Raw genomic sequence first — 26,905 nt, 5'->3', positions numbered from 1 at the left:
CTGGAGCCGTGTCGCTCTGTCACTGGCAGAAAAGGCAAAATGTGGGGCATGTAGGGAATAAAGAGATCCTCATTACAGTTTACTCTGCAGGAGCAGCTAGTTTTCACCCCCCTCTTGTCAGTATGCTATTTGGCCAGTGGCCCTACCTTTCAAATTAGAACGCTTGAAGTACCCTGCATACCCTGGTACCATAGCATCTCTTCTGTAAGCTGTCCTCTACTTTAATGTGTGGACCATATCGCAGTTAGGTGACTTGGAATAAAGGGCACAGTCTTTCTGCGGTTGTGGTCGAGGGCAATGGGTGGATGGATTAAACAGCCAAGCCAGGTATATTCAGAACATTGGGTCAATATTAAGTCTATAGTTCCTTCAGATATTGATATTGTATGCAAGTCTGAAAACATAAAAAACGTTTGTTACATCAGAAATAGCTGATCAAACTGCTGCCCAAAGCATGCTAGTATCCCTTTCAATATGCACCAAACTATAGGCTGTGTAAAAAAATTGATGTCACAACAGCTGCCTTATAGTGAAGCCAAAACTTTTAGGGATCCCCCTGGAGACTGGGTGCAGTATAGGTCATAAAGCCCGCATCCTCCATTATAACAGGTAGAACATGGGTCAAACAGCAAACTTAAAAAACACATCAAATACATTTTCCTCCAAATATGCTTTCTGTAGCAGTTTAGTTCTGATCATGTTGATTTATGCCCTAGTTTTTTTTTTAGAAAAGTATTGATTGTTATTTGTAGGTGGATGGGTTGACTTGACCTCATGTCTGAAACGTCTCTTGCACATGTCAGAATTCATCCATGTGGTATTTTGGTTCCACTTTTTACAATGGGAAGATGGAAGCATGCCATCCATAGTAATATACAGTGAATGGACCAAACTTACAGGGCCACTATTGAACAGCTTTTCACAATCATAATGTTACAGTCATCCATCTTAAGAGAAACATGAATACACTGTTAATTCAAAGACATTGATGGGGAGCTGCTTGGATTGAAATTGAGGCTGGGTGGGCATCAGCGAATCTGTCATTTTTAGTGGATCCACACCATTAGAGAAGAGGAAATGAGCTCAGATAACTTAGGGAGCTCAGAGTGGGGGACACTCCTCCTTTTGCCTCCAGATGAGTTGGTTCTGGCATCTGATTAAGATGCCTTAAAGGCACATTATTGACGATTTCTGGATATGTTCAACTGGTAGGAGAGCTAGGGTTATAACCAGAACATTGGGAAATTATTTTGTATCTTGTCTGTATTGGTAACATCTTAAGCTCTCCCAGGAAGAGCAAAATTATCAGACTTCTTGAATAATTTGATTTACCTGCTGCGAGTTTGATATCCTCTGTATGTATAAGAATAAAAGGATTGTTGGAGGAAATATTATGCAACGTTATTATCAGTGTTTGGTATTGCATTACTAACTCTACATGTGTGCTCTGTCATCTCACTACAGCACCAGTTGAATTAGTTAGTTACGCATGCACACTCACATGAATGTAGGTTTACCTTAGCTGGTATGCAACTACCTGCCATAAATTGGAGGGAGAAGAATCAGTGCAAATGCATCTGGGATTTTCTGTTTTGTGTTGACAAAAGAAAAATACAGCATTTTTTTCAGTAACACATTACTTATTTTAAAGGACACGCAAATTCCAGGAGTCACACGTTATGTTACGTTACTCTTTGCAGCAAAAAGGTGATCTGAATACTCTTAATGGATTACTTTGTGACACGTTACCCATAACACTGGTCATTAGCTACCTCCCTGAATACATATTAGTCCTCATCACAAAGAAAATCATGATAGTCCTTATTTTCACCATAGAGTAATGCTTCCTACAACCAAAATGACACCTTCTTGAAATGTTTACTACTTACAAACGACTGTTAATGACCCAAAATCATGAAACGTAAAATATTTGTCAGCACATTTTATTTTGAAGGTTTAACTGGGGAGTGCTCATTTAGTCTTGCTAACTTAACAGCTTTATTTATTCACAATAACCAAATATTTCTTACCTGATATTGATGACTTGACCATAGGGCCCTGCCTTTGCAGAAGTGACAACAAACTGAAATGCAGGTTAACCTAAATGGTCTGTTTTTTGTAGGATCTTTGACCAAGCAGCTGCTGGGTGTGAAATAGTGTTAGCAGGAAGCCTACCTGTGGGTTTCACCCTTCAGACCTCATGCCTCACCTCAATTGCCACAGTAAACGTCTTGAAAGGGATAATATATAACATCATATGAAGGCCTAATGCAGTGTAAGAGGGACTGACTGCACTGCGTCCATGTCAATGAGCCTCACATCACATGTCCCAGAGGTCTGTATGTGTGCAGCCTGATGATGAGCTCTATGAAGGCTGCCCCCCTGAAGTCAACTATTGATTGCTTTCACCTCGTCCAGCCCTGCGATCACTGCTTCCCCACCTGATGGTGACACTGACATCGGCTGCTGATGAGCAGAATCAGAGGGGGGCTGGAATCACACTGAGAGAACGGCTTCATAACTCTCTCCCTTTCAGTCAATCATCCTCAGATGTATGCACGCACACACACGTTAAGTTCACACTCACACTTGGAAGCCGCATCAGTGACTGCTTTGAATATTATTACAGCCAGTTGTCCCCGTCTCCCCTGACTGTTTGACAGTTAAACTCAGATGTGAATAATGTCAGTGGAATAATTCTGCTCCTCTTCCACACCTTTTTGGGTAGCAGCTCGGCCTACAGGATGATGTCACCTGTCTCCCCGGGCCTTATTAGCACCATTAAACCTTTCCACCTTCAGCCCTGCAGCTCCTCACTGATAGAGCGATGATTATGAGGCTTTTAAGGACTCACAGTCACAGGTTTGTGGGGGCTGACCTCTTGGAGCAGCAGTTTACGTGTCCTGTCCCCCCCTTCACCTCTCTCTCTGGGTACAGACTGTCCATCCGTCCCTTCGTCCTGCCACATGCAGCACTTGGCAGAGATGTGCGTTTCCAAGTTGATGCAAGGCCAGGTAGCGTCAGTGAGTTGAAAGTGGCAGCCAGCTGTTCTCTCGTCTGGCCCAGCTGACTGACTTCCTGCCTGACTGAGTGGATCTGAGGGCTGTGCTGAATTGTCAGCTGATTGACAGGCTTAATAACGCATGTGTTTGTGTTTGCAACGCTTAGGCTGCAGCTGTGGAGCTTCTGAGGCAGAAATAAAAACATGAAACAGGTTTTTCTTTGTATGAAATGGAAATTTAACGAAAAGAAAATAGGTTTTGTTCATTAAAGGGTTTGTTTGCTCAAATTGCACAACAGATTTTCTCATTTACTGCTGCTGATATCAACTCATGCAGATAATTTCGATTTAATTTGTCTTTGCTTTGTGACGTTTTTCCCTCCATCTTAACACAGCAGCAGTGATAGGAATTTCCCTGTTCACAGCATTAAAAGGTTACTTTGAATCAAGAGTTTAGAGGTGTGTAAAACGAGTCACAAAACCTCATATCCTCATCGAGTCCTTAGTTCCAAGTTTTCAAGTCTAAGTTGAGTCCGATTGAGTCTCCAGAGAAGATGTCTGCATTACCCCAAGGTTACACAGACATAACCACTGTTTTAGTCTAAACTTTTCAGTGTATGAACTGACTGAACTGACTGGGTGGGACCTTTTTTTGGATTTGTAGAAAACACATTTAATTTATCAAAATTCAGTCAACTACACTCTTCATAGATTTAACCATTTATTGCCAAACTGAAATACAGTTATGCTTGGAACTAAAGGCTCTGCTTTAGCGCTCCCTGGGCTAGCCAAGTAGTCTGCTTTGGCTTTCCAGTGCAGTGAAGTGCATTGCAAAAAAAACTGATATTTGGACTAGACAGGAGGAGGCTGGGGTGGAGGAGGCAAAGTTTAACCAGCAGCAGCAGAGTGTGCGCAGCAAAGGTGTTGAAGGAATTAGTGAGTGGGAAGACGTGTTTAAATAGATTGTGCTACTGTTAGACAGAGCTGTGATTGGTTGTGTGGATTGGAAGAAGTGATTCAAACTGCTGCCTGACAGCTGACAGCAACTGAGGCGTATGACATCTGTGTCCATTATGTCCATTATGGACAAGGACTGTTTTGGACAAGGCTTAGTATTAATGTACAAAAAAAACCCTACAAGTTTCTCTTTAAGTAACAGTTTTGCTACCCAATCCAAAAATTGACCAGACAACCAAATGTGCTATTGAGAACAAATAACTGGGTACATACAGTTGTGCTCATAAGTTTACATACCCTGGCAGAATTGATGGTTTCTTGGGTAGTTTCTGTTGTCTTTATGATATAAAAAGAGTAAACACAGTTGTTTGAATACAATTTTGCTTCACCCAACCACTTAAAATGAGTGAAAAAAAGTTGTTCTCTTATCATTTATATTTTCTGAAAAATGGCCAAAAAAATCACGAATTCTGCCAGGGTATGTAAACTTATGAGCACAACTGTTACTGGGATAACTAAGATGCAGGACACAACTGGAGCTAGGTTGTCTCAGCGACCCCTGTTGGAGTCCTAGGTCCTGTAAAGACTGTCAGAAAGACTCCAGTTCTAATATGAAACTACTTGATGCCACATGATTTCACCTGTTTTAATACTGTTCCCATTTCTTTGGCAATTATTCTTTCATTATTCATTATTCCACCCACAGTAAAAAAAAACTCTGTTATTTTTAGACTGATTTTGTTTATCACACAGCCTGCTATGCTGTTGCACCTGGATTGCTTTGTGTGTAATGATGAAAATTCCGACAAAAAACTGCAGAGATTGGACTGACAGATGCAACTCATTTTGTGTTCCTCTCTACTGACGCTTCAATGATCTTTTAGGGTGCTATGATTTTTTTTACCAGAAGACTGATAAGAGAATGATTTTTTTCCTTTTACATAGGAAAACAAGCCCGTTAAAAGGTAGCCACAGGGAGTATAGCAGGAAGTCCGCCATGTTCAGGTATTTCTTTCTTATTTAAGAGTTGAAGCTCATCAAACCTCACTAGGTGCTCCTTCCTCCCTCTTATCATCATCAGGGAATTCAATTCCAGAGCAAAGGCACATCAGCAACTTTATTAATCCCCTCAGGAAAGTCCTCTTAATGGGATTTGCCTGCTCAGATAGTGCCCTCTTAATGGATCCCTGTATGTTGGATGATGGCCTGGATCCCCCCGTACGGACACAAGCCCAGTGCCATCAGCCAAACTGGGTCCCATGGGAGTGAAGCAGGAACAAAGCCCATCACTGTTCTCTGGTCAGGACACTGAAGCTTTTGCTGCTTCATCATGGGTTCCCACCGCAGAAAGCCCCCAGTGTGGGAACTATCTGTGTGAACGGACGAGGCTGGCACACTTTCAAACTGATTACACTGCAACAAATCTGAAATGTTTTAGGGACCTGTGGGACTGAGAATATATATTCAATTCAGCCAAATTTGCACAGAAAATAATGTGCATTTGGGTGTTTCTTTAAATAACACACTTCTGGTACCCATGATATAACAAGATGATTGATTTTCTGTTACACAAACCAGCTCTAAGTCCATTATGACATTACTATAAGTACAGAGGGTAAAACATGCTTATAATGCAGCAGTGTGGCCTCAGTCTGCCTGAATATAAGCTGACCTGAACTATAAGATGACCCCACCTTTCAACACCAATTCTTAGAAAAAAGATGTTTTGAAGACTATTTATTTTTTATACGGAAAGCAATCTGAACTTAAAATAATGATGAAAATAAAATCACGTTTTCAACACCTTTCAAAATGAATAGTTCGTTTTGGATGAAATAAAAAGAGATCAAGATATTTCATTACCATAAAACTGGAAGAGCATGCAGTTCTTTGGATTAATGAACATTTTTCTTGGCTGTTTGACAGTTTTTCAATGACTGCTTTGTTGATAACCATTGCCTTAGAAGTGGTACCATAACCCTGCCTCAATTTTCTAATAACCAGGCCTACTTTTAAGCCACTCTGTTTGACCATCACTGTACTGCTCCATCTTCAATCCCCCTTGTGCTGTCATTGTGATTCATGGCTAACCTCAGTCATGTGGGGTATACTTGCTTTACGAATGGATGGCCCCGTCCTCTCTTAAGAACTGATATTGGCATTTAATTAAGCCCCAGATACATGACAATTCCACCTTTACATTGTTTAAAGGAGATACAAATCTGTCCTATACTCAGGTCAATACAGTATTTGCAAAATCATGTTTATACTGATCCAAAATGAAAACCATTATAGCTTAAGCAAAGGTCAAACAATCTTAAGGGGTGTGTACATTGAAGCATACCAATGTAGTATTTCTATTAGATGTGAATGTATCTGGTCCTAAAAAGAAGAACATTTGAAAAAACAATTTAAAAATACCAAGTTTCAACTTCTGGGGTATGAAGAATAATTTGTGTATGTTTGTCTTAAAGCTGGGGTTGGCAGTCTCAGAAAACTAGCATGAATTTGAATGTAGTATGTCCTCATGACTCCGTCTAACCCCTCCCCTCCTGCCTCAGAGCTCCTCCAAAACGACACCCCCCCCCCCCGCTCACATGCACGAGCGCCGCTGACTTGCGACCAAATGATGGTGACTGATTCAAAACCGGTCCTCACCAAAACATTATCATAGTGAAAGTTAAAAACACAAATAAATATGGCTGCTGTTAGTACTCACAACTGTCATTCTAGCATTATCCAGTTGTACCAGTGACACAAGATCAGGAGAAAAGTTATAACACATATAATACTGTAACAGCTCTACTGTTTGTTAAACGTGTTCAGTGTAGATGTTCTTAATTCCTACGGTGTTGACAGTCAGTGAAGGCATCAGGAGAGGTGTACAGTGTGTGAGCGGGAGAGAGGAGAGACAAGAGGAGAAGTTCTTCATTCATTCAAACATTGATTGTTGCTTTGTTGGTTGGCGTGTTAACGGCCGACAGTGACCGGTTATTAAAACTAAATGTGTTCACGAATCGGCTCGTCATCACTACAGCGTCTGGACGGACGCTACAATACATATACCTCTTCTGTAGGACTTACTAAATGTCATTCATTCTTCTGCTTGTCAGAGCCCCGTGGTGAGAGCTTTTTAGACTCTGATCTGGACTACAGTCCTGAGCAAAGCACTTCATCGGGTCAGAGGGGACATGCCCGAGGTTGAGCGAGAGGGACAGTCAGTAGTCAGGGGGAGCAGCGGCAGGAGACGGGGACTCAGAGTGCACGCCGGGGAAATGTACGCGCAGGAGGCGGGCAGAACGGCAGGACGGGATTTGAATGGTTTAAAATTTTGGCACCCAAAAAAGGCTGATTGGTTGGTGTTTTCCCAGGTTTACTCTGGCTGTAGATAGCAGCTTTTCTTCGCTCTTTTTTAAGAACACATTATGTATTGATTGCCATCAGGACATAAAGATCATTTTAACCAGTATAACAAAAAGTGTATCTAAATCTGATTACTAACCCCAGCTTTAAATACCATAGCTTAGGTTGTGCACATTTGTGGGATAAGGGTGGGAACTTACTTCAAGAAAATACATAATACGAAACATAATCACACAAGCATGGACTCACTTCATTGCAGAGTTCTCAGGTTTAACCAAAAAAATAAAAACTATAAGTCGAAATAATTTGGTGATTTCACAAAAAGACAAGTATTTTCAGACTGGCAGCATTGCTCTAGAAATACATTCACTCCTCTGGGCTACAAGCATTCTCAGGGACTTTACTGTTATTTTTATTGTTATGGAGGTGGATGTGACAGGCACTTTATTCCCTGCAGACTGTCTAAATGTTTTTTATTGGGAGCAGTGGGTCTATTTTTCTGTCCATTTGACCAAACGTTGTTTGTCCTGCCTGAGGAATGTGAAGGCTGACTGAGCAGACAGAGTGGACCTCGGCTCAGAGCAGTGACAGTGACAGTTACGGTATCAGGATTCAGAAAGGCATCTGCTATTTCTCATTCTGAAGAGTGGGTGTCAGAGGTGGGAGGAGGCGTCCTTTACAAAGTTTAAAAACTCATGCTGTTCCCATCACAGAGGTGGCGTCTAGTCAGCCTTCCTCCTGAGTTTGTCTCCCCTCGAGGAGATGGATGAGGGCATGGTAAACTGCTGAAGGACACGCTGTCTCCTCCTGCATAGACACAGGGTAAAGTTTAGACTCTGGGGAAGGACTGATCATATGATCGTACACAGCTTACCCTGAGGTTTTCCTCAGTAGGTCAAAGGTCAGCGGTTATTAAGAGGAACAGCAAAAAATGTGACGGTTATCTACCTGCTAACATTAATAATGCTTGATTAAATCAGATGATCAGTCAATCTTATATTTTAAATACACATTAGTTAGTCACTTTGTCAGTATGATCAAATGCTATTTTTTTGCAATTTTTTAAAATTATGGGTGTCTTTTTTCAAGTAGTAGTTTTAAGTGCACCACAATTGTATCATTTCATCAAGACTGAAATTCCACCATATATTTCTAGTTAATGTCACAATCACATTCTGGATGTGTTTCAATTTGTCTGCAAATTAAATGTATTGATTATGATATGAATGGTCTTATTACAAGCCTCATGATGTGATAGCTGCACTGTGATTGTCCAATAGTTTATTACATGTTCTTTAAGGTGTGTTGTTACCTACATTACCCTACATTAAAGTATACAATGATCTAGGTACGCCAGTCTGCAGTCTGAGTGTCAGTCTGTTTATTAAAATCTGTATAAGCTAAAGCACCACAGAAGTCATTCTTCCTGGTTTCCACACTATTACATGATGATATTTAAAAATGTAATAGGGCAGGGCTGTATAATTGACTTTCATACAAACAAAATCTGATTGAACTTCAAATTAACAATGATGACTAAACAATAGTGGGATAAACATTTAGCCTGAAGCTCATTTCAATGCCTCTAAAAAAAACAAGAAAAACAAAATATGTATATATATGTATATATATATATGTATATATATGTGTATATGTGTATATATGTATATATATATGTATATATATATGTATATATATGTATATATGTATATATATGTATATATATGTGTGTATATATATATATGTATGTATATATATGTACATATATATGTACATATATATGTATATATGTATATTTATGTACATATATATGTATATATATATGTATATATATCAAGAGGTTTGACCAATCAGAATCAAGTCAATTAATGTAGTTAATCAGAATTTTACATTGATGTCGTTGTAACAGTGCAAACAACAACAACACAAAATATGACTGTCAGATCTGTTTCCCTCTTTCCTTTGTTTGCTCACTCACTGAGACAGAATACATTGAATCTGACATTTAAGGTGACCTTCATGCAGGCAGATGGTTATTTTATTTACTATGACAAATGAAAGAATTCTCTTGTTTGCAATAAGTTGTAACATTAACTGCTATACATACATACATACATACATACATACATACATACATACATACATACATACATACATACATACATACATACATACATACATACATACATACATACATACATACATACATACACTGAATCAGCTTCTTAAAGGAGTCAACTGAGTCAACCTTCTTTAGAGAAAGGATTCTGTGTGCTTGACCCATCCTTCCCCCTTAAATACAATCCTCATTAGAGCCTTGTACTATTTATGCTCTACTAACTTGGACAGCTCATTGACACAACAATCATTACAGCATCATATTTTGTGGCAATATGTCTTAACCAAGCTACTGTATTTCATCAATTCACAGTGAGACAGGCTGGTTATGTAAAGCTAAAACTGATTGTAGAGCATTGCACTGGTTGCCCTTTTGTGCATCAGCATTCCTTTTTATTTCTCTGTTTATCTTAGTGGTCTCGGGGTAATATGAGGCCTTAAATGGATCAAAGTGCAGCCTGAAATATGAATGCTTGTGTTGTTATTAGACAGGGACTGCTGCTGGGTCACAGTTGAGGAGAAACATGTGAGGAGCATGGGCGTCACCGATTCACTGACCAAGTTTGGAAGTTCTTCTTCGTCTCTCAATTTTTTTTCCCCTCTCAAAGATTGCCTCCCTCAATTAAACAAGTTGCAGATAGATGCTCGAAATCTGATAAGTGAATAGAAATATCCACAATATTTATTCCCAGCTGGGGTGTATCGGGACTTATTTGTTGTTTCGAGGCCTCGCATCAAAAGCATCTCTTGGAAGAATTTGCTTCACACTCTCCTTGAACTTCTCCTTTGTTGTGATAGAAATCTCACATACCGATGAGAACAGTGGCTCTAAAATAAGATACAGTTGCTGAGCTGTTAACTGAGAAAGTGTTTTCTTCACAGTTCAGGGTTTCTTGGAGCATTATCCCCGTCTGCTGTAAAATAGCTTCTGTTTGTTTTTATGTGACTGTTTTAATTTTTGGTGCTGGCTCAAATGAAGGTGTTCTTACACAAATGAGTAGCTTTTTTACTTGTTGCTGTTCCTTGAAGGTAACAAGAAGTCTGAGAAAATCACTGCAAATATCCCATAAGTACTGCTCATCCACCCGGTAGGCAGAAATTGCACTCCAGCAGTGTTTGAGAAATGTTAATCATCACCTCAACTGGGCTCAAACTGTGTAAACGTTTGAGCAAACACTCATATCTTTTCTTCATAAACTTAAGCACTTTCGATTTACTGTAATACAAAAGAGTGTTGACTGTTACAAATTGACTATTTGATTGTGCCGTTTGTCCTGCTGGGATGGTTGAATAATTAATATTTGCCCCTTGGCCTTGTGGTGCTTACTGTATGTTATATTTACATAATGCACACACACATTCATAGAGGGAGGTCCATTACTGTCTGATGCTCTGGCAGCGGTAGCTACAGGCCTGTCACTACGCATACACATTCAGTCTGGCTAATTGGTCTGACTGTCCACCTTTCCCCCCTTCAGTCAGCTTTCAACAAACATTTATATACAATCAGCTGGTGGTTATCTGTGTCTGAGTCTTGTTATGCAGTGAGTGTGGCCATGCCCTCCCTGAACTTATCTGCAAACTGACCTATGCATATTTAACATGTGAATAAATGGCTTTAATAAACTGATTCCACATTAGCATTAGGGCTAGTGCCAATAAACTGGTGTTTCAAATGACAGAGCCAGTTTATACTAAGAGTGTGAGGGAAGTCAAGCTGATGCAAGTTTTTCAGTTGAGATAAAATGGGATAATATTCAGGCAACTGGACTGACGCAGAGTCCTTGAAAAAATGTACCTCCCTTCTGAAAGCCTTCTTCGGAAAATCACCATGCAGTGTTTATTGTTCAAGGTCTTTGCAGTGATGATGATGGTGGTGATGACTGAAACAGAAACATTCCATAGTGCAGCTTAAGGTAAAAAGTGAGCTGTGGTGTATGCAGGAAAAAACAATCTGTATAGAGAGAAAAAGCAGGCGGATATATAACCGACTGTGGTGAACTGTTTGTTCTGACACCTTTTTATCAGAACCAGCTTTAACTTTTTGAGAAGTTTTAGCTCCAGTAGCTCTTCAGTTGGATCAGATCATATGGGCCAGACTTCACCCCCCAAGTGCATCAATGAGGCTTGGTTGCCAATGACTCTGTAGATGGTTCACTGGTTATCCGCAAGAGCTGCAGTTTTAGAGATGCTCTGACCCGGTCATCAAGCCATCATTATTTGATCCTTGTCAAAGTGGCTCACATCTTTACACTTTACGTATCCTACCCTGCATGATGTACCATTGTACAGAGATCATCAATGATATTGAATTCACCTTTCATTGGTCATAATGTTTTAGCTGATTGTCATATGATCCTGGTAATAATTCACAAAACACTTATCCGCAAAAGTGCTTCTGCATTGCATTGTTTGCCATGACAATGGCAAAAAAAAAAATTATATACAGAGAGATTTGACAAACACAAGCGGTACCAGGACTCAAATGAACTTATTATTCAGGCGTCAACTATTAAGGGTTGGCCCCAGTTGACTCATTTTATTTACTGGAAACAAGATGCCTTTGTGTACATAAATCATGCTCTGTACAACAACGTGCCACTGAGAAAAATGAAACAAGTTATACTAATGAATGTTTCTGTCATTGTCTCATTTCATTAAGTGCGCCTACAATGGAAGCATCAGGCAGCATCACTTTCCATCTGGATGGGTGCCCAAGTATCCGTTGCCTGCTGCACTTTTATTTGCTTGTGCACTCCATGTCGGATTTGACCTTTTTGAGAATCTGATGATATTTTGATAATTACATCAGCAGTGAGATCTATTTAATGAGACTCTGTATGATTAAAAACTGTTTACTATCAGAGAAAAAGCTGCATGGAGGTTGTGGCTGCAGAATGTGTGTGGTCTGGTCGTGTAAATGTGTGTGAGTGTGTGTGTGTGTCAGTGTGTGTGTGTGCAAACCACTGTGTCAGTGAGTGTGATGTGGTAATAATCTAGATTCAGGGAGGAATCTGCCCATTAGTGTCACAGAGCGAGCAGGCAGATATCCTCGGGTCACATGGCTCTGGAGAAAGCGAGCAGGCTGAGATATACAGCACAGTTTAAATTAATTGGGAGGCACTTCAGTAGCTTTTCAAACATTAACCACAAATGTCTGAGTTTATACCGAGAGCTGCTCCTGCTCTTCAAACATGCAGGGAGTAGAAAACGGTTATTGTTTAAACATTCATCTCATTTGAGCTGCTCCAGCTGTATCTACAGTGGATATGTGGGGCATGTCTCCCAAAGGTAGTTACCATTTGTTTGTATGTGTGTGTGCTCCATAAATCCTCGAATGGCGGCCAGGGTTTTTGTTTACCTTACATTATTTGTTTGAGACGGGCTATTATCAGAGCCAATACTTTGATTTTATTTCCCAGTTCTGTTACTATATTTAAAGTACTGTATTTAGAAGACTCCCCATATTCAGATTTGCTGCTTCTCGCTGTGCTAATGTGTTTATGCTCTATGTTCTTACTGCAAATTGTGTTTTACATTAAAAGCCTCAGGTGGCATAATGTGCTCACCTCCCTGGAAGGCCTTAATTGTGAAATATTGAATGTGTGCACACAGCTTATGGAGAGCTCATTATCAACAGCATGTTAGATAACTGAACACTCAGACTGAGAAGAGCAAAGCATTTGAAGAGAGAATACACAGGATCATGCACTGTAGGTTTGTTTCACAGATTGAATAATTGTCATAGGAATCAAGATTACTCTGATTGAGGAATGCAAATCCCAGTCATTTAAATGTTGTGTTTGATGGCTATGCCCTCACTAGAATGTTGATAACAACCTGAGAACTCCGGTGTACGTAAGCACTTCATACATGTTTCATTGTGTCCTTTGCTATGGGGTCCCAAGACAGCCTCCAGATTGTTTGTTAACTCAAGCCTGTGTTTCCCAACTGGTGGAAGGCAACCATATGGATCTATGCTGAAAACAACATTACTCTGAAGTGCGGTTTTCTGTTGCATGTTAGAATTTTGCTGTAAGTAGCGGCGTCTCCTGTCAAGTATTTGTTGCTCTAAGTGGTGTTCTTCCTGCAGGTAGCTCAGACACAAAAGAAGCTATAGCTTGCTCCACAACAAAGTTCAACCCACATATGGTATATTTATGGAGTGGATGGCTCAGCCGCTAGTAGGGTTGCAAAGGGGTGGAAAATTTCAGGTAAATTTCTGATAAATTTCCGTAAAGTTTCCAGTAAATTTCCATGGGAAGATAAGATGGGGAATTTTGGACATATTCCATATTGGAAACTTTCCATGGGAATTATGGGAATGAATGTGAATATATGGGAATTTACTGGAAATTTCGGGTAATGTAATGGAAATGCATTTGTATGAATACACTTATAGGTGATATTTACAAGTTAAACATTAATACCATACATCAATTTATTAAATATATTACCACATGATATCATCAAAACTTACTTCACTTTGCGTAGTCCACAGCCTCAAATGTGTGGCTTCAATAGTTTTGTGCTCTGGGCTCAAAAGTGTGGTCCATGATTCTAGAAATCATCTGTGCATGTGATGGAGGAATGCACAGTTCATGTAGGGGGCATGGTCTCACTAGCCCTGCAGTAAGCAGTGTGCTATGTGCATGTGATTGAGGAATAGCATATATATTCAACTGTACTTGCATGAATACTTAAAAAAGTAGTTTCCCCAACTATATTTAAGTTCCCTATTAAGAGCCAACCTTCAATTTAGTAAATTCCTGGTTTAATCCCTTTTATTCCCATAAATTCCTGTTAACTCCCATGGGAAGTTTCCAACTTTGAAAATTCACAGAATTTTGCAACCTTAGCTGCCAGTCCCTATATACACATTTTAATCACTCTTTACTTAACACGCTGCTTTTAGTTACATTAAAAACAGGTTCTTCATTTACATGCAGGCACAAGGGCAAGAAAATGGATGATAAAAAGAGGTAGATGAAGACAGAGGGATCACACGGGAAGAAATATTTTGTGTACCATGATGTTCATTAATTATTAAAATGATGTACATAAAGCCTTGTTGAATTATCACTGTTTTCTATACAGCTTTTTTTGTCATATCTGGGGATGTTCTCCGGTGTTACACAGGTGTGATGTTATCAGAAAGTGATTGTAGTTTCATTAAAAATAGGGTTTCAATTTACACACAGACACCAAAACAACTGTATGCAGAGAGAGGGACACAGAAGGAAGCGGAACAAGAGGGAGATTGCCCAAGAGGAAATGTTGCCTTTAAACTGACACTATCTAACAACCTAATATCATTATTATGAATAATAACATAGTCTACTTAACGCTACTGTGATGTATAATAACTGTCCCAGACAAAACTAAAAGCATGTTATTGAAACAAGGAGAGCCTCTCCACAATATTAAACAGATTGGGCTTTTACTTTGGAAAGCCATGCTACCATACTTGATGTGTCTTGCATGGGATGTCTTCCACACATGTGGAGACACATATTGTACAATGTCACTAAATCATCTATTTGGACCAATAGTTGTGCTGATGCTAAAAGTAGACGAGCATCCTATCCTAAAGATTTTGGCTTGTTGGACAGGTGGATGTGAGACGCACATTCACAAAAGTGAAGTTGATTTTGAGTCAGGGACAAGTTAGATTTTGTACAGTAGATATCAAAAGTCTACACACCCCTGTTAAAATGCCAGGTTTTGTAATGTGAAAAATCTAGACCAAGATGTCAGAACTTTTTCCACCTTTAATGTGACCTATTAGTTTATTAGCATGGCACATCTTGACGTGGCAATGTTTGCCCATTCTTCTTTACAAAAAAGCACCAAATCCATCAGATAGTGAGGGAATCTCCTGTGCACAGCCCTCTTCAGATCACCCCACAGATATTCAATTGGATCCAGGTCTGGGCTCTGGCTGGGCCATTCCGAAACTTTAATCTTCTTTTGGTGAAGCCATGATTTTGTTGATTTGCATGTATGATTTGAAAACTAAGAGTAAGATATTATTTTATTTTTCAATTGAATTGTTCATGTTATAGGTCACATTAAAGGTGAAAAAAGTTCTGACATGGTTTATCTCAGTATCATTTTTTTTGATAACCTGGCATTTTAACAGGGGTGTAGACTTTTGATATCCACTGTAAATGTTGGCTCGTTTTGAAAGAAGGATGGGAGATGTTCAAATGCAAATTCTGTCCAGGGTTTACAAGAAACATCAGCAAATATTTAATTTACAGTGCAGTGTACGGCCTGTGATACACCTCAGAGCTGCACTCCACTACAAATGCCACATGATGTTGTTTGCACTGTAAATAACTCCTGCAGTTTGTTTTATCCTGTTTGTCAGAGTGCTCCGCAGAGCTGCAGCACCAGAGGACATTACAGATCGTGGCAGACTGTTAATCACAAAATGTGATGCTAAATCTACTTTCACATAGTTTCCCTGGATTGTTGAAACATTTTGGCATCCCCTCTGTTGTTTTTTGTAGCAGACCCCACCCGTCTGAGACCTTCGGCAGCTTTTAGCACACAGCGGTAATTTATGACATTTATTTGCAGGTACTTGCTGGCTCAGGTCCGATGACTATAAAAGGTTGTTGTGTAGCCTGGGATGTCTTCTTGTTTAATATGGCCTTACAAATGACCTCATAGCAAGGGAGCAAGTAATACCAGAAGGCTCCAATTGACATTCAAAAGACAGAAACATAATGACACAGCCATATCCACAATTATTTAATTAGGAATATTGTGATGGTGATAAGTGAAGTGCCCAGAAGGGAACAGATAGTTGAGAATCCTCAGAAGCTTCATCCAAAAATTCAAAGTTGGACTTTAAAATGCTTTTTGAAATGTTCCCCCTTTAAAATTTAAAATTAAATGCCCTGTTTATTGATTTCCTTAGTTTAAGACTCATGGCTTCCCTCCAGTCCTTTAAAGTTCTTATAAAGATTTTCCCTTCTTTTTATCTCTGCTTTGGTTGTTTAAAGTATATTACTACTCCCATAGTCTTCTTTTTACAGTAGTTCATTCCCTGTAGGTGGACTCCCTGGGCCCTGACCTCTGCCACTTGGTAAGGCAGTCAGCTGATAAGGTGGAAACTGAACATTCAGCAAATTCATGCATGGCAGAGCAGTGAGCTGTGAGACGATAAAAGAAGGTGCTGCAGGCTAAAAGAGTAACCTTTTGACCACCACCTCCACCTACTCTTTTGTAGCACATTGTACATGATCAAAGACGACTTTGGATGACAGCAGAGATGAGAGCAAGCGCTTGGCCGACCCGACTTGACCAGGAGGTTGGCCTGTCAGGAAGGCAACTTCAGTACCTTTTCTAGAGCGTGCTACAACTTGCTGTGTGAATGATGAATCCTGCAGGATATCTACAAAGTCAGCAGAAAAAGAGAGATGGTAAACTAGAGTGTTGGTTCAATACCAAGCACACAGATATAGAAAAATGCATGTAACCCCTTCTTTGAGTTTTGAAGGTTTTTACACATTGAACTGCGAGTTTTTGGTGATTTCAGGACACTTATTCTTGTCACAACATCATTGTACTCGGAACCAAATAATTAGACTGCTGACTATAATAGATAAACTATGAATTTGATGGATAATACTAACTTAATGTACAACAATTGTATAAAGTATAACTTCACAGTCGCCAAAAGAGAAAAATGAGAAACTGTTAAGTGCAAAATAAAAATAATGCAAAACAAGCAGCCAATTAAAAGAAAGGTAAAAAAAATAGAGCTTGACTCAGAGCTTGCTGTAGTGGCTTTATGAAACATACTTTAAACAAGTGTGCCTATAGTGTCATATATTTTCTTATTGATTAATATTGAACATAATCTCAATGATCCAGTGTGACAAAGGATTTTAGAAAGGAGTTCAAAAGACTAACATCTAAATACTCATTAGTCATTAAACTTTCCATAACCACATGTCTGCTTGAAACCAACAAAGTGGGACTGCAAAATATATCTGTACAAATTCAAACAGACATTATCATGATTACTCTGTAAGATGTACCTGTTTTTTCAGTGCACTAATTAGGGGCTCCACACTGACCAACTAGGCACAGGTGGCCTCACTCAGCCTGATCACTCTGCTGTGAGGGAATGTGGGGCACGAGAGCGGACATGGAGGAAACCGGTTGACAATGACGCAAAACGTTTCCGTTACTCAGGGTTCCCACGCGTCCTGGAAAACCTGGAAAACCTGGAAAACAGTTGACCAGTTTTCCAGTACTGGAAAACACCTGGAAAATGGGAGAAAAAGTAAAATGTCCTGGAAAATCACATATAGTTCTGGAAAATTATTCCAACATGGCTGCATGCGACCTGACCCTATTAACAAAACACATCCCCATTCATTGAAAGTTGAGTGCACGCTGTGCTGGAAAAGACAGCGACACTGCGCAACTTTTTACACATCTTTTCTCCTTCACTTCATAATCATGCATTCACAGAAAACGGGGGTATATTGTTTATGTTTTATGGTACATTAACCTTGTAGAGTGCTCTTTTGATTCAAAGAGTCTTATCTTTAAGTTATAGTGTGACCAGTGGAGTCGGGCAGAGAGCTTGGGGGTCTGTGCCTCACAACTTTCTCTGCAGGCTGAGAGCTCAACTACTGTACTCTAGCTCAGTTGTTCTCAAAATGGGGTCCTGGGACCCCTGGGGGTCCGCGAACCATAGCGTGGGGCTCCGTGAAATAATTTGAATACATTTCTAATAAATTATAAAATTGTGCTGTGTCATTACAAAACAGCATATACACCATTGTTATGGTACCATTTGGTGGCTCGAAGGGATATGTGAGTCTTGCAACTGTTAATTTTCTGAAAGCGTTTAAGATCAATTACCTGAAAAGTATAAATGCTGTCATGTTGAGTCCACAAGGAATGAAATGACCCTCTGTTTTAAAGTATACAAGTGGTATTTACTTGATTCAAATTGAAGTGTTATCTGTTTATCACTATGGTACAGGTCTGAAGTATTTACACTGATACGTTTTACAATACAAATAGTTCCAAGGGAAACTAAGAGTGCAAATGGTAGTAAGCATGTGCTTTAATGATGGGAAGTTCGACTCTTTTCAGAGAGCCGGCTCTTTTGACTCAGCTCCCAAAGAAGATCCGGCTCTTTTGACTCCCGAACGGCTCTTGATTTAGGATCTTATGTAGCCGTATATTTTGCCTTAACTTTGCAAAAACTAATGGCTTCTGTTGAATACCCTTTTACGTACACTGTTTTTGTTACAAAACCATTCTCATCCTGATCCTTGGGTTAGGGTTGTGATCAGAGTTAGGGTTAAGATTAGGGTTAGGGTTAGGGTAAGGGTTATGATTAGGGTTAGGTTAGGGTTATGATAAGGTTTAGGGTTAGGATTAGGGTTAGAGTTGTGATTAGGGTTAGGGTTGTGGTTATGGTTAGGGTTGTGATAAGGGTTATGGTTAGGGTAAGGGTTAGGGTTGTGATTAGGGTTAGGGTTGTGATTAGGGTTAGGGTTCTGATTAGGGTTAGGGTTAGAGTTACGATTACAATTACAATAAGGGTTTGAACCAGAACTAAACTTAAGCAAACAGAACCAGAACCAAACTCATGCAAACAGAACCAGAACCAAACTCAAGCAAATAGAACCGAAACCAATCTCAAGCAAACCCAACCACAACCGAACCAGAACCGAACCAGAACCGAGCCAGAACCGTACCGGAAATTAACCAGACCGAACCAGAACCGGAACAGAACCGAACCAGAATCGAACCGGAATAGAACCGAACCAGAACCGAACTCAAGCAAACAGAACCAGAACCGAACCAGAACCGGAACAGAACAGAACCAGAACCGAACGGGACCAGAACCGAACCAGACCAGAATCGAACCAGAACCGAACTCAAGCAACCGCAACCAGAACCAGAACCAGAACCAAACACAAGCAATCAGAACCAAAACCAGAACCAAACTCAAGCAAACAGAAACAGAACCAACTCCAACAAACAGAAACAGAACCAAACTCGGGCAAACAGAACTAGAATCAGAACTGATTAGACTTAAGGTTAGGGTTCGGTTTCGGACTAGGGTTAGGATTAGGGGTGTGATTAGGGTTAGGGTTATGATTAGGGTTATAATTAAGGTAAGGGTTAGGGTTGTGATTAGGGTTTTGGTTAGGATTAGGATTAGGGTTACGATTAGGATTAGGGTAAGGGTTAGGATATGGGTTAGGGTTAGGGTTAGGATTAGGGTTAGGGTTAGGATTAGGGGTGTGATTAGGTTTAGGGTGATGATTAGGGTTAGGTTTATAATTAAGGTAAGGGTTAGGGTTGTGATTAGGGTTAGGATTAGGGTTGTGAATAGGGTTAGGGTTAGGGTTTTGATTAGGGTTAGGGTTGTGATTAGGGTTAGGATTAGGGTTGTGATTAGAGTTAGGGTTAGGGTTAGGATTAGGGTAAAGTTTAGGTTTAGGATTAGATTTAGGGTTAGGGTTAGAACGAAAACTAAACTTTAGCAAACAGAACCAGAACCAAACTCAAGCAAATAGAACCAGAACCAATCTCAAGCAAACCCAACCAGAACCGAACCAGACCCGAACCAGAACCGAGCCAGAACCGAACCAGAACCGAACCAGAACCGAACCAGAACCGAACCAGAACAGAACCGAACCAGAAGCGTACCGAATCAGAACCGAACCCAAACAGAACCGAATTCAAACAAACAGAAACAGAACCAACTCAAGCAAACAGATCCACAACCAAACTCAAGCAAACACAAAGGGACCCAACTCAAGCAAACAGAACCAGAACCAATCTCGAACAAACAGAACCAGAACCAGAACCAAACTCAAGCAAACATTATTAATGTCCTCAGGTTGGCGTTGAGAAAAATCCGATGCCTCAGCTTGGATGGGCTGATCCGATTTCTCCTCTCAGTGAGTATTTGCCTGGTCTTCAAGAAGACTCTCTCTGAAGGAACAGATGTAGCCAGGATACACAGCCTCCCCTCCATCACCTGTATCCTATATCCTCACATGTGATTGGCCGCATGGCTGCCATGCTGACCAATCAAAACAAAGTTCTGCTGTGAGCAGAGCTGGGGCTGAGCACTGTGAGAGCTAGGCAGCGAAAGGACAAAACTGGGAGCCGGCTTTCTCTCGATGCGAGCCAGCTCTTCTGATTCACTATAAAGCATCAGCTCTCAGCTTTTGATCATGACACATCACTAATTTGCTTAATCTGTGTTACAGTTAAGAGGGGTCCTTGGAAAATGTTCTCACCTGTAAGGGGTCCCTGGCTCCAAAAACTTTGAGAACCCCTGCTCTAGCTAGTAGGAGTCCAAATCCCGATAGTGAAAACAAATGGAACAAAAAGAGCGACACAGAAGCACAGAAACTCCCCGTTGTAGACATCGCTGATCATAATAGACATCGCCATGCAGGAAGACAGTTTACATTTTTTTAAATCTCTGAGAGATCTTCAAATACAGAGTGCTTCTTTACACCGGTGTGATTTTTTCAGAGTTTACGGTAACTCAAATAAAAAAATGTGACATTTGCTTTGTTTTATATCGACCACTTAGCAGGATGAATATCATGATTAAGCAGGTATATTTTGAGTTTGAGTTGAGTTGAGAAACATTTGTGGCCATTTTTGTCATTCAGTTCTATTTAAGTCATTAATGCACTGATCCTCTGATCATTATTATTATTTAATTATTTCAGTAAAGCAGCTTCCTGATTCTTTTGCTGGCTCTTTTGTTTTTTTCTTAGCTCATTTTATATTTATGAGAAAAGAGATGAGATGTTGCCCATCATTGTTACTTGGTTGCACTAATAAAGTGAAGTGCTGTACATCTGTGGTTGCATTATTCTATTATCAATTTGCCATCATTTTTAAATATGTAAGAGATGATTTCATTGATAGCCATAGACTACATGTCTTTCAATGTAGACTTCCACTGAGAGGAACATATTAGACTATTTAGGAACTAAATTAGGAACTAAATTTAGACTGTCATACCAGCTTCATCATCAATGAAAATATCCTGGAAATGTCCTGGAAAATGATCTCTGGAAAAGAGTGGGAACCCTGGTAACTTTAGAGAAAAAAAAATGAAAATAAGATTACCAAAGCACCTAAAGGTTCTTGTGTTAGGTGTGTAATAAGGCGGGTAGCCAGAATTTGACATATAGCACTTTTAAATGTGAAAATCAAATGCAGACTCTCTGCACCACAACACTTCTGGTATGACCACAGTTTGGCTGAGAGACTGTTGGGGAATCTAAATGGTGCAAAATGTGTTTTAACCATAAAATGAACAAATCAACAAGAGATTTGGATTATTAACCCTGGATTGGTACCATTTTTCCACAACTAATGAGGACTCTGTTTTTGTAACTAATGCTTCAAATCCACAAATGAAACACATTTACTCTGAAACAACCACAGCTAAGCCTTTTATACAGTACCATGTTTATTGTGTCATAAATATAAATCTTTCCTTCTATGCTAAGTAGTTATTTAACTTCTTGGTAATGGAAAAGGGAGCTTTTTGCTACCAAACTGAATCAAACAAGCACAAGATGTCGAGAGCTCTAGGATTACTTTAATATTCACTTCGGGACAGTTATTGAGGCTTTGATAGTCCCACTGATCCTGTTTTGTTTGCTAGTCCGTTTTCTGGCCAGTGTGACTGTTAATTAAAAGAAGAGCGCTGGGCTGTTTTTTTCAGCTCACATTTGGAAAAAGGCACTACCCTTTTTCCCATGCTCATCACACTGGACAGACAGCACAGGGTTAAAGGAAACCAGAGACACAATTTCAGGAAGTTTTCTTTGGCTCCTAACCGAAAACCCGAGGAGATTTTTCTAAGATCCATTTTTAGCAATGAGGGTTTGGAGTGGGGGCGGGGCTGGACAAGGAGTGTCTGGGTTAAACCACACATATGTGTTTTGCTTCTTTGCTGGATGTGGTCTGGGTCTTACTGTAAGCATGCAGGAAATGGTCTGTGCTGTCCTGCTAACAGGTGCAAGTTTACTCACTAAGAATTGACCTCAGTACTTCGAAATTACTTAAAAAAACCACAAAAACTAAAGAGGATATAAAAAAGAAAGTTCAAAACACATACTTTGACACACTATAGTGACTCTCCAGAGGGATAGTAGTTTATTTTATTTTATTATTCGTCGTGTCATGCACCGGAAAGGTGCCCAGCCTGTATGGTCTTACAAAACATTACAAAAACAAACAAAACAGGAGCAACAACATATGAAGAAAAAGAAGAGAGCAGTTACAATACTGCACATGTCCAGCAATGACCTAAAGTAATTAAAAAGCATAGTGGTACACTTCAGACATTTGACAGTGACAACAATTAAATCAGACATAAAGTGTGCTCCCACGCTGCTGAACAGCATTCAACGCAAACTGAGCAAACTGAAACACTTTGTGTGTAAACAGGTACTGAAGTCTATCTTAATCAGACATGGAAAACAAATCAGGACAATTTTTTAACATTTTGTTGAAAAGAAGGCACCTGAGATCATGATATGATGGACTGTAGAACAAAAGGAGCATTTCACTTTCAACTTCCTCCAGATCACACAAGTAAATACCGATATTAAATGACCCTGGTGAACTGCAGTCAGTATTCTATTAAAAATAGAACAGACATAAAATATACTGATTTACATGAAAATCTGATGTAGTGTTCACACCGCCTGATCCTCCCCTTTTAACTTAAGTAACCAAAGTACTGAATTTTTGGTGGTTTTCCAGTGGTCTGAGAGATGCGTCGAGTGATTTTACTCCCCTCAATGTGCTCACACAAATGTCGAGTCTGCACCAATTTCAAATTATGAATATTAAATAAGTTCAATATTTACAATATGATATCCTGTTGTGAAGGGGAACTACAAGGACAACTGATCACACACCCTGTGGATTGTCATTTGGAACAAAATGAAAGCCAATTGACTGAGGAAGGACGCACATAATTCAAATAGGCTGTAGAAACTTTCTCTGGTTTTATCCTAGTTTCTGACCGGAGCCAATGTTATAACTTCATAAGAATTAACAAACATCCTTTCTGACATATGTTCGCCACCTGTAATGCTTGTCACTAATTTTACTCATTATTATAGCCCATGCTCATGCTGTCTCTCTATGACTTCAGCCATTGCTTATTTATTTATCTATTTTTTGGGGGTTGAAAAACAGACTAAAAACTATCTTCTCCAATTTCTCCTGCCTCTTCTCAACCATGTGTGTAAACTCTAAAGTAACATTTTACCTCAAAAGACTTTGCAAAATTTCCAGTGTTGACAGACAGGAACCTTGTTGTTTGTGAACAGAATCTGTTAGTGTGTGGTGTGCTGTTTTGGTCACATTGTTGCTCTACACTCATTATAGGAGCAAAACTATGAAATGTATCTTTATTTGTTGTCATGTCTGAGGTCTTTTATATTTTTGAAATCTATTAAGATTGTCAAAGTCTTAAATTGTGGGGTACTATTGGACTGGCAGTTTCAGCGGCCATGTGCGGGAGCTGTGGTCCTCGTCATATCAGTTGGTTCAGCTCCCAGCAGCAACCCTTTGATGCAAGTCTTCCACCACTCTCTACTCCCCACATTTCCTGTCTGTCTTTGGCTGTCTGTCAAATGAAGGCAAAAATGCTTAGTAACTCTGACAAAGGTCCTTCCATGAATCGAGGGCCAGTGCTACCTATAGCTTCCAACACCTAGTTTGGCTAGAAAAGCTTTACCTGATAAAACTTATTCTGCTTTGTGTGGAAGTCTGTTGTGTTGGGCGCCAGTTGTTGATATTCAAAGACTGTGTTTGTAATGGTAGTTAGTTTTGTAACTTTTTCTGTTGCAGAGCTATAGGGTAACAAGGCATGTGTCCAAGCATATGATCCTTTGTAGGGTCCAGGGGTAAATAAGTCCAGGTTGATGTCTGTAGAAATCACTTCAGAGACTGTTGGACACTTCTGGGGAAGTTGGCTTGTACATGGCAATACAAAACTTTACTGGACTGTGAAGCAATTTATATTTAGCCTATTCACATTTAATTGTCATTTGGAGATACATGTTCTTATGATATTGATGAACTGTTTTTATGCAAGACGTTCTGGATTAATTCAAGAAGAAAGCAATTCTTCTCCTATTTCTGAGCTGCTCGCAAAGCATTATTTTGTGATCAGCACACCATTTATAAATTATAAGCATCCTCATGCATATTTGCATTCAATTATGTTTACATAAGATGGGCATGTTTTATATGGTCAAAAGCTCAAGTTCAGTCATCTGAAAAAATACCTCCTAATGAGCTGAAAACAACAGATGGTTGGATGGATGGATGGATGGATGGATTGACAGATAGATAGATATAGAGTACTAATTTAACTGTGTCTGTTTCTCTCTGTGTTGTCCAGGGACCTGAAGAATAATTTGATAAGTACAGTGGAGCCTTGGGCCTTCCGCGGTCTGCTGGCTCTGAGGAGACTGTGAGTATGATGAAGCCTTATAATAGCCTTCCCCAGGGGGAAACGGGGACAAGTCATCTGGTTTTGGATACATCGAGAGGGAGTGCCTAAAGTAATGAGTGAAGCGAGAACTGAAACATTTAACTAAAGGAAAAGTGCAGAAACAATTACTTCTTGTCTAGTCTAAACTGCCCTTGTGCAGGCAGTGATAAGTGAGCACCTTTTTAAGCCACTTGTTAGACACATTTGTAAGTGGGAGCTGCCAGTTTTGAGCATAGTCTGCAGGATTTGGGGGTTTTCATGCTTGCCAGAGGGCACATCAGTAGGAGTTGTTGAGGAAAAGGAGAGCATTTGTCATACACACTTTCCACTTAGATTTGGGGGTTTAGAAGTACTAATCTTCTGCCAGCTAGTGCGTTAAAGCAAGACTATGCAACCTTCGAAAAGGCAGAGTGATTTTCACCCCATTTCCTATCTTTCTTGAGTCAGTTGCTTTAAAGGTGTTACAATTTGGCAGTTCAACTATGCTTTAATGATGTTTCACATTTGTGCAAAGCCATAAAGCAAGAAAACTGATGCAGAAATCTCAAAGTCACAAAGCAAATTCTGGCAGCCACATGAGGTGTCTTAATTCACCTTGAGGGAAATCTAACAGATTATCATTCCACCTCAGATAACTGTAACTTTAGCATTTGGCTTTTAGCTCAACAAAGTAGGAAAGGCTGAAGATTCCAAGCAAACATTACATTCAGCAAGTAAGGTGTAGTTTTTGCTAGCTAATCATCAGCTAGCCAACTGTTAGCCTAAATTATGCCAGAAAAACTAAAGTTAGCGATGGTATTAGCAAAAAGTTAGGTAACATTACTTTGAAATATTTGCTGATCCCTCTCAAGGTTCGCTGTTAAAGCTGTTGCAGATAAATCAAGAAAAGGAACCCAGACAGTAGCTGGTACCATTTTCTTTAAGAATTACAAGGCCATTATTAGCATTTCAGCTTTCCTCCGTTTGCATGAAATCACAAGACAATTACAGCTATGTGAAATTATTTTCAATGAACTGCTACAACCTTCAAGGCAAGAGTTGTGGGATTGATGTGGTCAGCTAAACTTAATCTAGGGAGCTAATTTGCAAATACGTTTGTTGTAACCAGGGTTCATGAGTTTATATCAATAATACAAATATACACATTTTAGCAAGACCTGGAAAATAATAGGGATGCCTTTTTTTTTTCTAACGGCCTTGAGCTGAGACCTCTGCGCCTCTTTTTTCTCTTTAGAAGACAGTTATGACAGAGCTCTAAGGATTGTATTGTTGGTTTACAGACTGACTTAGGGCCGCAAGTGTCTCTACCTGTCACGTTACTAAACTCTTACAGATAATTTTAACCTGCTAGTCAAAATAATTGAATATAATTGCAAAAAGGGGGTTGGTACGCTCTTTCAAAAGTAAAATGTTTGAAGTTCAAGACTTCCAAAAGGCAGACATAGATGTTAAAAACATGACTTCATTTTTATTCACGGGACTAAGTGTTTTAATTTCTGTTTCAAATGACAAACTTGCTAGATTAAAATGTCTTGAATTTGGCATGAAACTACTGAAAATGGGGATGTTTCTTTTTGTTTTGATAAACTCTTCTACTCCACCATCCTGTTTTTCTAAATATAGTCTGCAGAGTGAGTGACATGACTGCAGCCTGATAGTTAGTGGGTTCTGGGTTGGCTGGGTTGCAGGCGGTAAGTTAGGCGTGCTGATTCGGGGCGCGTGTGCGCCAAGCTCGGGGAGCAGCAGAGTGCTAATTTAAGTGCTCCCCAACTGGTGATTACTCGAGTGCTCTGCTTATTTTCCCACAGCTGCTCCAGTAAAGCAGCTCTTTAATTACAGAGAGCGAGGGCACAGAGCCACGGACGCTACAGCGCTCAGCCGCTCATACATAAGCCCACTGCATATGCATGTGTGTGTGTGCA

The 26,905-nt window shown here is 39.8% G+C and overlaps 1 protein-coding gene across 1 annotated transcript in view; it reads left to right on the top strand.

Moving 5' to 3' along the window:
- LOC117811550 (adhesion G protein-coupled receptor A3) overlaps positions 1 to 26,905 on the top strand; it is a 251,293-nt gene that overhangs the window by 28,882 nt on the left and 195,506 nt on the right. The window contains exon 3 of the mRNA XM_034681900.1: positions 24,891 to 24,962. Coding sequence (XP_034537791.1) covers positions 24,891 to 24,962 — 72 coding nt within the window. The remainder of the gene's footprint in view (positions 1 to 24,890; positions 24,963 to 26,905) is intronic.

Source organism: Notolabrus celidotus, chromosome 4 (genome assembly GCF_009762535.1).
Source record: "Notolabrus celidotus isolate fNotCel1 chromosome 4, fNotCel1.pri, whole genome shotgun sequence".
Lineage (NCBI taxonomy): Eukaryota > Metazoa > Chordata > Actinopteri > Labriformes > Labridae > Notolabrus > Notolabrus celidotus.
Note: the sequence above shows the minus strand (reverse complement) of the source record. Positions and strands in the feature narration are given on the sequence as shown.